General features: G+C 34.0%; 1 protein-coding gene across 2 annotated transcripts in view; it reads left to right on the plus strand.

The window, feature by feature from the left end:
* LOC126831504 (kinesin heavy chain) overlaps positions 1-7,247 on the plus strand; it is a 42,546-nt gene extending 35,299 nt beyond the window's left edge. For both annotated transcript variants that reach the window (XM_050562030.1, XM_050562031.1), the window contains 3 exons: positions 1,453-1,532; positions 2,113-2,232; positions 3,121-7,247. In XM_050562030.1, coding sequence (XP_050417987.1) covers positions 1,453-1,532; positions 2,113-2,231 — 199 coding nt within the window. In that variant the 3' untranslated portion in view covers position 2,232; positions 3,121-7,247. The remainder of the gene's footprint in view (positions 1-1,452; positions 1,533-2,112; positions 2,233-3,120) is intronic.
* The last annotated feature ends 5,891 nt before the right edge of the window (positions 7,248-13,138 follow it).

Genomic DNA, 13,138 nt, shown 5'->3' on the forward strand with positions numbered 1-13,138 from the left:
AAATACTCTAAAAGAAAAAGTAAGCCAGTCAAACAGTACAATTCATTCCTAACAAAATTTTATTAGCTTACAGGAACTTTTTGTTGGTGTCTTTTTTGGCTGTTTTATGTTGCCATAGTAACCATTAATGCCAAAATTTTTGTTAATTAAAATTCAATTGCTTAAATTGTGTGTCTTTGTTTGAACTTTCTAAGTCTGTGAAGAAATCGAGAAATAAGAATGTAGTGTTCTTTTTCCAGCTAAATATTTTCACATTAAAAATTAGAATAAAAAAGTTTCTGCTATTTACTAATCTAGGTTTTATTCCTAATGAATAGAATTAGAAATAGATATATATATAGATTTAGTATGGTTTGGGTTTTAATAATAATATTTATTAACAATCACTTCAAAGTGCCGTAATCCTCTGGTATTTCAGATACAGGCAGTACCAGGCTTACATACATATAAAGGCTTGACACTTTGCTCTGAAGCCTAGAGCCTCAAAATTTATTGCGCCTATAAAGTGTATAATGTTTTTGACACTGTCTTAAGCTTTTTTTACACAGGCTGTAGTCTTAAACATCTGACATATCCTTGTCTTTACTCAATTGTGTTTAAAAAAAAAACCCAAAAAACACACTTTCATCTTCCACAAATCGTGAGTGAGGGAAGGGGGATTGACAGTAGAATAGTCTAGGACCTCTCTGTATCTAGCACTGGTTACAAGAACATACAATCTGGTCATTTTGTAGTGATTGGTTAATTAGAACCAGAGCTCCCAATTCAGTCATATTTCAAGACTGGCTGGAAAACTTAACCCTTCAATTTACATCATATGAAATTCTAATATCAAATATTAGTGTAGAAACACTAAAAAGATATTTTTTATAAAATTGTTTAATTTGAAAAGAAATATCTTTCTAATTAAAGTAAACAAATTATATCAGAATTTTGAAGTGAAAGCTTTCATTATTAGAACCAAGTCATGACTTGGATAAATACTTGTTAATTCTACAAATTTTGTTCCTTGATTATTTTTGACATTAGTTGAAGTTTTGTCACTTGCGATTTCCTTAAGCAGAAAATCAAATTTTATTTTGTGTTTCGGGCAACAGTTCTACCTTTCATCCATATTTTGTCATTGAGATATTTTAGTAAAGCATGTAAAAAAAAACAATAAATGCATGAAAATTTTAAGTTTGGTATTGCACAATAGGCTCTGCATAAATTCTGAAAAATTAATATTCTACATTAAAAAAAAAATTGAAATTTATAAAACATCATAGCATTTTAGTCTAATACCTCTAGTTACATTACATAAAGCCTATTAATGATACTTAGTTGGAAATATTCCTTTTTAGCCTACAATTCACACAAATATTTTAAGATGAATGAGAATCCTAGTCGTTAATTTCAAGTAGGATGATATATTATAACATGGATGTATTATTTTAATTATTTTGTCAACAGGTATCAAATGGAAGTTGATAGAATAAAAGAAGCTGTAAGACAGAGAAACTTGGCTAGACGAGGTCATGCTGCACAAATAGGTAAATCTTAGATTCTGTTTTTAATTTCACCTGTGGAAGTGACCTATCTTGTTATCAGGGAAGTGAGGATAGAGTTACAGAGATAAAAAAAAAAGGGGCCACAAAAATTTGTCACCCGTCTAAAACTCCTCACACCTCAGATGAGAAGTGGTATTAGGTGTTCTAGAAAGGATAAACTGCTTCATGTCTGTCATTGGTAATACTTACAGTTAAATGGAACAAAGATTTCAGAATCTGAAATTAACCACATAATCTCTTTAAAAGGCATATAGTGAAAGCGATATATAATAACAGACAGCTTTTTGGATAACATGCACTAGGTTTATTAACTGCAACTTTTCAATGAGGATACTCTCACCGTCATCATTGCTTGATAACGGTGAGAGTGTCTTCATTGAAACGTTGCAGTTGATAAACCTAGTGAATGTTATCCATTAATCTGTCTGTTATTATATCCCCATAACCCATGGGATTTGAGACAATGATTTTTGAGCTTGCACAGACGGTAGGCATATTATTCAGCCTGACAAGACCCTGTCTATTTTATAAGAGATAATAATATACATCATATTGTTTTCAGCTAAACCAATCCGACCAGGACAACACCCAGGTAATTCACCTGCTACAGGTACTGGCATTAGAGGAGGTGGTGGTTCCCAAAATGGTCCTAATCCTATTAAAATAGAGGGCAAAGCTTAAGGTATAGTATAATATATTTGTAAAGAATAGATTTATGGATATGTTTACATGTACTAGGAGACTCATGCATGTAGAATTTACAACTAGTATGAGTTAATGATATTCCAGAGTACACATTGACTGTTTCCAAGCCTGGAAATAAGGCACCTGTCACAGACAATGTCAGGCACAGATTCAGGCTTTGTCAGGCACAAAACCTCTGGTACGTGTCACCCGCACTGATTTGTCTTTTTTATTGATATTATTAATACATGTCCAGCACTAAGTCAGGTACATCTAAAACCGTTATTTCCAGGCCTGACTGTTTCGTTTCAAATCTTTTTCAAAGAATAGGGCATGTCTTAGAGTGACGCATACTCCATACTCTGCCTTATGAAATTGTAATTGATAGAAATATTTGTTGAAAGGTTGATCATGAGCAAACCAGATTGTTCCCATATATCTGAAAAATCAAAAAATATATTTTATTTTAATGTAAAAATGGGTTAGCTTGTACACTAGGGATAGCACAATATTATAACTTCATTTGAGTAGGGCAGAAGTTTTTTTGTGAAATCAATAGAAATTATTATAAACTTTGATTGGCCTGAACTTCAGTTAGAAGTGTTCAATTAAACATTCATTATGCAATAGCTAACTTAATCTGCCTATTGCAGGTCTTTCTTTAGGCCTGAAATGTTATATAAACTACCTATTTTTTTTTTAATTATTATAGCGAGAACTGTCAACCCTTTATCTAATCTCCCGTAATTCCTCTTTAAAATAATTTCCAGTCCAAAATGCTTTTAATTAAAATACTTTCGATTGTGTATGATCTGTAATTTACTTAGATATATCTGCTGGTATAAAGATTGCTATACAATTTTTATCTTACAAATTTTTATTTCAGGAAATTATATGAAGTGGACCAAGCTAGATGCTCTGGTTATCGTAGACTACAAGCTATATATGGATTGTTTCTCCTATTGTAGCATTCCGCTATTTAACTTTAGGCTGTGTGTGGTGATAGATTGATCATTTATTCAGCCAATTATTTCATTTCAATAAGATTATAAACGTGCAAATATTCGTACAACTTCTTTGCTTCACGGTCATCATTAACATTGCCAGAATTTCTGAACTTCATAATTTTAAATTGTTTATTTTGGTGATGGAGTTAACAGTTTTTAAAATGGGACTACAGTAGTGTTAATGAAAAAAAAAATTCATTATGTCTTCAGCTCGGTTAGCTTTCGATAATTTGAAGAAGATTACAGATCATGTTCTCTGAAAAAGTTGAAACTTGGCAGTGCTTTACGTTGAAGATGTAAAATTTGAGAGAATTTGTGTGCTGTGCATAATGATTCCAATATTGTTTTGGCAATGTTAATATTCATCAGTCATTCATACCTCATTTCTTGACTAGTGCAGCCATTTCTAGCTATTGATGTCATATATCTAGTTTTATTACTATATAAATTATTAATAAGTATATAAGCAACTGGAATAATGAATTATTTATCCACATTATGTAATATTTATTTCTGTCGTCCCATTGGCTTTGCTAACCACCATGTAAATTTTACACCTAGCTTAAATTTGGCTAGTGCTGATGTTAGGAGGCCAGACCATTTATATACTTTTTGTGATTCTTTGGGTCTTAATTGTAATAGTATGCTACATTGAAAACATTTGATAATTCACCATTAGAATTAAATACCTTTCGGATTAAAAACATTACTTTGACGTTTCAGCATATTATGGATTTTCTATTTTTAGACTTGGAAATTTTTTTTGAATACTAGTACATAATATAAAGCCTAAAAATAATAACTCAGTACGTGTTTGATTAGATCTCCACATGTCTATACCCATATCTTTAAATAAATGTAGTAATTTACATGTGTTAACGTATTACAGAGGAAAGCTTTTAAAACATATTCAAAGATTGAAAAGATAATGCTTCTTAAGAGTTTTCGAAAGAAATTAAATTGTTTCTATTCAAAATCTACATGATCATTGATACTTTGAGGACATATTGAAAAAAAAAGAGAAAAGTTATTAAATAGGGAATATCCTTATTCTTTCGGGAGTGATGAAAATAAGAGATTGTGAATCACCCTCAATGAATTCTTTGTGAAAGATGGAAGTACTTTATAAAATAAAGTTAAGAGAGAAGAATTTATTCCTTTATATTCAAAGTCATGCTTTTTTCGAAAGACTGGAAATCTTAAAGGATTCTAGAAGGGGGTAGATAGAGTGTGCGATTTGTCCTCTCAGATTTAACTTTAATTTAAGAACAATTGATGGGTTTTTATTAACTAATTGAAAACAAATCAGTAAGTTTCAATCTGTATTATGTTCAGTGATTGTAAAATATTGTATATAGATGATTTCTTTTCATTTTTTTTTTATTTTTTTTTTTTAGAAAATTTAAAGGGAAAAAAAGTTGTAATATGATGATTGAATATCAGTTCATTCCTGATCGAAAACATATATTGTTGTATATCTTTGCTTCCCTATTTGCTTGTATCATTAAAATTTTATATCCATTAAAAAATATAGCTTCAGGCATGGTTCTGATTCTTTGTTGTCTACTTACACATAATCAGTGTTTGAGAACTGGGTAGTATGCCGATAATTTGCACTAGAGCAAAAACATGCATTGCACTTAAGCCAAATAATGCATAAAAATCACGTTTTTCTCTAGAGAAGAATGTGCATGAGACATACTTTCAACACTGAATATTTTTAAGGTGATCAGCAAGAAATTTGGCCGTGATGAGCTAGATCACATGTACTTTGAGATTTAGGATTTAGAATGTCTCAATTGGTTTGTAGAAATGTTTTCAAGCATAACTTGTATGTAAATTGATATCCAATTACTATCATTATATGATCTATGTTGAAATCACTGCTATATATGTAAACTTTGTTCTTGTTAGTGGCCATATTGTTGGGCTTACTGTAGGTGTTTTGTTTTTCTGTATGTACATTATTAAATATTTTCAAGTTCCTGTCTAAAATCTAATCAATTAAAGTATTTGATATGACAATTGTGAATGGTTTTTAAGTTGCTCGAATTTATGAATTTGGTAAATAAAATGAATATGTGCTGGAATATTGTTTGCAAATATTATACTTAAAAGGCGATGTTCTAATCAAATGTTTCTCTCAATATGCTATTTATCTATAAATCTGTACTTGAGTAATATTTATTAACACTGTGTAATCGATTTACTCATATAAACTTTGAACTTCGACTTTACTATCAATGTATGTGGTGTTATTATATATAACTGCTATATTCTATAATAATGATTTACAATCTTAAAACGTTGTGTACCGGTAATATTATTTATAGTCTATGAGAAAATTTAAGCTTATATACAATGTATTTTCACCATTTTGAATAGAGGACAAGCGTCCAAAATGCATTTATAATTTATTTTGACAAAGAATAAAATATGTTAAACAAAGTGTATTTGACATCAGTAATTCGTTAAGAAGGAAATGAGTATGACTACCAGTAGCAAAGAGGTAGACAAAGTCTTAAAAAGAAATTGAGGGAAAAACCCCCCTTATATCTCTATCTTATAGCATTGGCTTTTGCACGCAAAGCAGAGTATTTAAAATTTAGAACAGGAGGGAATATTGTTGTTTTGTTTCATTAGGTCTTGTTTTTTCAAAATAAATCCACTCAGGAAGACCGTAACTGAAATGACAACATGATTGAGGTGAGGTAGCTTGAACAAATAAGACAAAATATTTGTACATTTCTGTTTAACCTTGCATTAGAATTGTGTCTTATAGTATAGTAGTCATGAATCTAGGTTGATTATGTATCATGTTAATGAGGCTTTATTATCAATTAATTAATTAATTATAATTTATACTCTTTATTTTTAACAATGGTGCTCTGTGTATGATGTTAGTCTTTCATATGGGAATAAAATAAACAGCAAATTGTGTTGATTAGCATTTGACTGGATGTTGAAAATCCCTGCTTCTTTGTGTAAATATACTTTGTATTAAAGGAGTGTGCAAGGAAGCAAGTATTTTCAATGATGCATTTAGCTCTTTGTAATATAGTATTCCTTTTCCTTTCTTTAAGAGCACCATTGTGTCTTGTACATGTACATGTATTATTTTTTTTTTTGTTAATATTTTTTGGTGGTAATGTGTTATTTATTTTTAGGTTGTTGGAATATTTTAAACCAGCAGAGGAAAAGAAAAAAAAAACATTTAAAAATATTCCCCCATGTCCACTTAGTATAAAATATATATAAATGTATCTCCTGCTTGTACACCTATTCAAAATAAATATTAATTTGGAAACATGATATAGAAATAAAGCTACCCACTTGTTATGGGCTTTATTGTAAAATATAATATTCATTATTCTTTAAAGGAGTTAAATCTCTAATATTTGGGACCTAGAAATAGACACAAAGATCACAACATCAATGTTGATTTAAATTGACATAACAATTCGTGTTTTCAATGTCGATGATATTGAGTTAGAGACTTAGCTACTTTAAAGTATGAAATATTAAAATGTTAGAAATTGTGTAATACAGTGCTAAACGAAACCATTTTCATACCTCAATCAGCATGGCTTAGATAGAAACATCTCAAATATTCTCTTAAACTGTGCACTTTTATATCATTGATAAGTATGTATCAGCTCCAAGAAAAAAATTAATGGTGGAAAGGGAATAACAATGACACATAGATTTGTACATCTGTGAAATATTTAATTATAACATATACATGTGGATATTACCCAAAACTGTGGCCTGGTTTTCTGAAATATTTTTATTTGTATTAGCTGTGGAGTTTATTTTGTTGGTTGTGTCAGTGAAAGTATAATTTTACACAGAGTCAGCTTAATACCAGAAGGAAAAAACTCAGTCCATTTGTTATATTGTCAGCTTAGTATAGAAAAATTGGAGTCATTTTTTGCTGCTATTTGTTCAGTGTTTTACATTGATAAATGTAAGCTTTACTCTGCACAATAAATACATTTACATCTAATTTCTATTCTTTCCTTTATTTGGGGATAAACCAATTACATAATATATATCAACGTAAATTTAAATGTACATGTTTTTATAGGCCCATATGTTGTCGTCGATCCGTTGCAATCAATGTTTTTGAACGCCCTAGGTTTGGCACGTTACTTTATATTTTAGTTCGGTTCCAGGTGAAAACAGGGAATGAAATACATGTAGTTACCCAACACACACCTAACACGAGTTTCTGGTATCTGACAATTCCACAAAAGGCCGCATGGTGAATGATTAGTGTTAAATGATAAGGCCAGCTCAATTTTTCGTCAGATCACGAGATGTAAACAGGGCTAGCCCTAATGCTTACCCTAACCTTCGATCTCGCCAACAATCACATGCCCTAACCTTACCTACATCTCAGCGATCTTGAGAAAAATTGAGCTTTACTTAACAATAAATAGTATGACCTGCACCCGAGACAGTAATAGTCTGTGTAATACTGAGGGGGGTGGGGGGGTGGATGGTCAAATAGTTAGCATGTGCGTGCTGTATCATATCTGTCATTGAGTCAACTGGGGGTGGGGGGGCTGGATGGCCAAATAGTTAGTATGTGCGTGCTGTATCATAATGTCTGTCATTGAGTCAACTGGCGTGCTTTTGATTCCCCCGGTTGTCCAGACAAGGAGTAGGGTCACCTGTCAACCTAATGGGTTTTCTCTGGATCCTCAGGTTTCATCCACCTACTAAAGACCCCTACGTGCAATTGAATTATTGAAATAAAATTGAACCATGTGTTAGTCTCCAGGTACTACGATTTCCTCCCACTGCTAAAGACCCCTAGGCACAAATTATTGAAATAAAATTGAACCATGTGTTAGTCCCGAAATGACCTAGTTTGTGTCGAGTGGACGTTAAACCCTGGCGCGCTCTGTAATGTGTGACACCCAACTCTTTAGGAATACACATTGATAAATCCGGAATCACCAGTGCTAGCGAGAGAGAGAGAGAGAAATGGGGTTTAATGTCCACTCGACACAAACTAGGTCATTTCGGGACTAACATATGGTTTAATTTTTATTTCAATAATTCGTTGCGCGTAGGGGTCTTTAGCAGTGGGAGGAAACCGGAGGACCCGGAGAAAACCCACGAGGTTGGACAGTCGACCCTACTCCTTGTCACGTACAACCGGGGATTCGAAACCACGGCAGTTGACTCAACGACAGGCTTTATGATACAGCGCGCACGTGCTAACCATTCGGCCATCCACCCCCCCCCCCCCCCCAGTGCTAGCGACTGCATGGGGCTGCAAATATAATACTCTGTGAAACAGACTGGTACAATGGATCAAATTAATTACAAACAGTGAAATTCGAATTAATAAATCAAACTTCTGGGATAGCTGGGTTTGGAAGATACAGTAAAAAAAGCTAAAAATGGTTCCCTATTTACATTCCCCCATGAGAGACACCCACGACCAAAAACTGAACGCATTCAAAATCCTAAGTCGTGACATTCACTCATGGCAAAGCCAATCTTTTGCTATATATTTCCCTTCTATTCGTTCATTCATAAGTGTGTTGTACTCATAATATAAGTGACCTAAATAAACCCAACTAACTACTCATCGTGATCAATCAAGTCGAACAGCATAACAACATGGCCACCCAAGAAAGGTGCGGTGTGTGTACGAGGGACTTGGTTAAACCAAAACTTTTCCCTTGTTTCCACACCTTCTGTGGTGAATGTGTCCGAACACTTATCAAGGAAACAGCCCAGAACGGAAAGCTCAAGTGCCCAGTGTGCCAGAAAGATGTTCCAATTCCTAAGGGCGGTGGAAAGGATTTACCGAACAACTTCTGTGTTAATCACGCAGACGATAGAAAATATTTCTGCTCAAAGCACGAGGGAATGGAGTTAAAATTTTATTGTACCGAATGTAGTAAGCTCGTTTGTGTAGATTGTGCGGTGGTAGCTCATAAAAACCACAATCAAATAGATTTAAGGGATGTTGGTAAGGAGACCCGAAAGAAGCTGTCACTCTGGAAAACAACCTTAGAGAACATGATTGCTCGACAAAAAATATACTCTGAGCAACTACAGAGCAAAATGGAAGACATCGAAACCACCGCTAAGAAAAGTTGTGACGATATCGACAGGCAAGTGAAACAAATCTGCACAGAAGTACAAAAACTAGGAGAAGATATGAAAGAACAAATTATTAAAATCAAACAGGCACAAACTAACAAGTTTGCGTCAGTTAAAAACAATAACGAAAAGTTGGGTGACTGCTACAAAAGAGGGTTCCAATATTCCGAGTTTGCCTTGGCCGAGCAATCGTCGGTACCAGTTCTGGAAATAGCCCCGGGTGTGGAAGCTCTGATAAAAGAGATGGAGTCAACCAGTTTAAATGTTCCACAGATCAAATATACATATTTCTATTCTCCTGAGACGAAGGCCGATGTAGGCTTAAGCATATTAAAGCAATACGTTGGCGACTTGCAGATGCTGTCAGAAAAGACTTTCATGATAGGATTTAGCGTTTCCCAAGTCGCCAAGGACAAAATCTTTTGGAGTAAAGAGGAAACAACGATTAACTTCCTATCCTGGCACGTTGGTTGCATGCACACAGATAAATCAACCCTGGGCATTTATTTAAAACTTAAAGATGGCGAATACAAGACACTGAAATCACTTAGAGCTAGCTATGCACTGACGTTGCTGAACAAGAACAATAAGAGTCTTTCCGTCACTATTCAAGATGATTGTCCAAGATCATTTCTTCCTGGTAATATCGGGGGTTGGTCGTTTATAGATTGGAAGAGATTAACCAAGGAAAATGGATACCTTGATGAACTCAACAGTTTCCAAGTTAAAGCAACAGTTAGGATAGAACGACTGGACACTAATTAAGTAGTGTAATGTATTTGTGATGCATTGTTCAGAATTTTACTGAAATTTTCATGATATTCCCTTTTCATTATCTAGTTTTTAACTATTATGGCGAGAACTGTCAGATCTTTATCTTATCTTCCATAATGCCTCTTTAATGTGTTATCAAATTTAATTACGTTATGCGCAAATAATTGTTGAATTTTCTAATCAAGGGAGATAACTAAAATTAGGTTTAAATATTTTGTCCCAAAGCTAAAATTTGTAAGTTTGTTTCGTCAATAATGTGATATTTCTAAAATTGAAAATCTTTCTATCCAATATGTTTGGCAGGGAGAATGTTTCATTGCGACATTTGTACATATTTTACCGAATAGAGCTATTTTACGTACCGGTAGATGATTTTTTTTTATACATGTAGTTCACGATTGGTGCACATGAATGAAATAATAAACGGTAGTTTTTACTGTCAACACATTTAAATGTTTCCGGTCCACAACAATAAAGTTAAATATTCTATAACAATTATTCACAGTTCTTTCTACTGAAGTTATGTGTCTGAGGTACATAAGGTAGTAATAATTATGCTATCGGTTTCCACCATACAATGCAGCTCGTAGCTTATACAGGATTACTTGTACCTACAGGGCCATCTTTAATAGCGTCATAGACCCCCGGGAAAAGCAGTGCACTGGGGCCCTTCTTACACAACCACTTACAGGAATAAATATATAAATGGTTGATAAAATGATTAAACCTATATTTAATGTATTGATACTTCCAACAAAATCAGTTTTAACCATTAAAAAAATATGCCGTTCAGCAAAGTTAATCAACGCAACGTTTGAACAAAATAAAATGAGCCTTGAAAAAACACAAAATCTTCACAATATAATTGACCAGCGTCCCCATGTATTAAGATGGACCTGTGGGTTAGTTAGGTTCCTTGGGCAGCAGATAGTATGGCAACTGGTATAAAGATAGGTTGCCAGGCAACGAAACAAACGCCTCCAGCAGCAGATAGTATGACAATTGGTATAAAAGAGATATGTAATTTTGTAAAGATCCCACTCACTCAGACTGCCCAGTTGTTAATTAGCGTTCGCCCTGTTCCATGCTTCCGATGTGAGAAGTTTGGCCACTCACGTAAGGAGTGCCCTCTTCGAGGCCCAGAGAAGAAAAAACAGACAGTACAGCCTCCAGTTCCAGCAGTAAATAAATCCGTAGAGAACAGTAAAGTAGTAACCCAGTCTCCGCCAGTTGAACCCAAAGCACCAAAAAGACGAAGAGAGGATGGAGCTAGATCATCAATATCAGACTTCAAGTTCACCAAACCGAGACCCCCTCCAATAAAGATAAACGAAAGCAGTATCGAACAACAAGACTGCAGCTACCATCCCTCAACTTCAACACCTCACGACACAAGCTTCGATTGTAATATCTACAGTATCGTCAGTTAAAATAGTACGTTCGACTAAAGATGAAAAAAAAAAAAATATATATATATATATAACACGTGATTGTCTGCGATATCACCTCGGTGGAAGCGGACGTAAAATACAACTAACCAACAACAATATTTGTAAAGATGAGTTGAGGATGTATTGAGTCATGGGCATGTATTCCTACAACAGAAGACATTGGTCCAGTTCGAGTTACATGGGCTAAACGGGGCGTGTCCAGAAATGTGAGCAGAGGGTGATCCGGGTTGAAGACAATTTTATACGTGAGGTCTGGGGGATTACCCGATATATCAATAGCTCTGAGAAAATAGTTCTGCTTATTTAAGTGCATACATGTCTAGACGTTATTGTAAATTGAAAAATGCTCTTACTGAGCAGGGCATTGAACGCCCCCTCTCCCCACCCCATTCCCACACACACCACGATAGACACCCACCTACAGACACCCGCCTCCTGGGGAGATAAGATTAGATAAATATCTGACAGTTATCATTATAATAGTTAAAAAATAGATAATGGAAAGGGAATATGTTGATAGTGTCAGTCAAATACTTCACTTTGAGCTGGGTTATCGTTGTTAGAAGAACAGTGCCTACCGTTGTTAAGATAATAAACAAAGGCTCGATTATCCATTTTTAAATTAAATCATTAAATGGCAGAACCTTTTTAATCTATTTAAAATCGGCGTCATCCAATGGCATCAAGAGTTGATAATGGCGTCGTCATGTTAATTAATGTCTAATTAATATTTTATATAACATTTAAGGCCTAAAGAAAACCCCTGCAATAGGAAGATTTAGCTCTTGCATAATGCCTGTTGATAATGGCGTCGTCATGTTAATTAATGTCTAATTAATATTTTATATAACATTTAAGGCCTAAATGTTATAAGGCCTAAGAAAAACCCCTGCAATACGAAGATTTAGCTCTTGCATAATACCTGTTTAACTTCAATAAAAGTAAATACATGCAGATAAATAAGCTGATGTTGTAATTTTTTTAACGTTTTTTTTTAACGTCCCACTTTTCAGCAACTTTTCAGCATCAACCAGGTCAGCATCAACACGGATAGAGCCATGCAATGTGTCATGCGAAAAAGTTTACCCGTACAGCGGGTACCTGGGAGTGATTTGAGAGATACAGCCTTACTAGGAATCCCATGTCAATACTGTACAAGTTGAATTATTTTTAATAGGTATATCAGTCCATAATGGATTTATTCCGTTCAGTATTTACAAACATATGAAGAAGCGAAATTACATCGATCGATGGTGCCCCTCGTTTTCCTTTTCTTGAGCGAATCCGTTCACAAAACCCAGTCGCTTTTAACGTTTTCGAGAAATCTGATTGATGGACCTGTTTTAAATCCGACTAAATCCAAGACGTATAGGAAATTATCTAGCGTTGATATTTTGATATTGATTAATGTTAAATAATCAATCTAAATACATATTGACGTGTGCAAGCCCTCAGAAATTTGATATTTTCCGATAAATGCACATCACACACAGTTTCTTTCAGCAATCTATAAAATGAAATATTATACTCCAGTATGTAAAACACT

The sequence above is a fragment of the Patella vulgata genome, chromosome 9 (assembly GCF_932274485.2).
Source record: "Patella vulgata chromosome 9, xgPatVulg1.2, whole genome shotgun sequence".
Classification (NCBI taxonomy): domain Eukaryota; kingdom Metazoa; phylum Mollusca; class Gastropoda; family Patellidae; genus Patella; species Patella vulgata.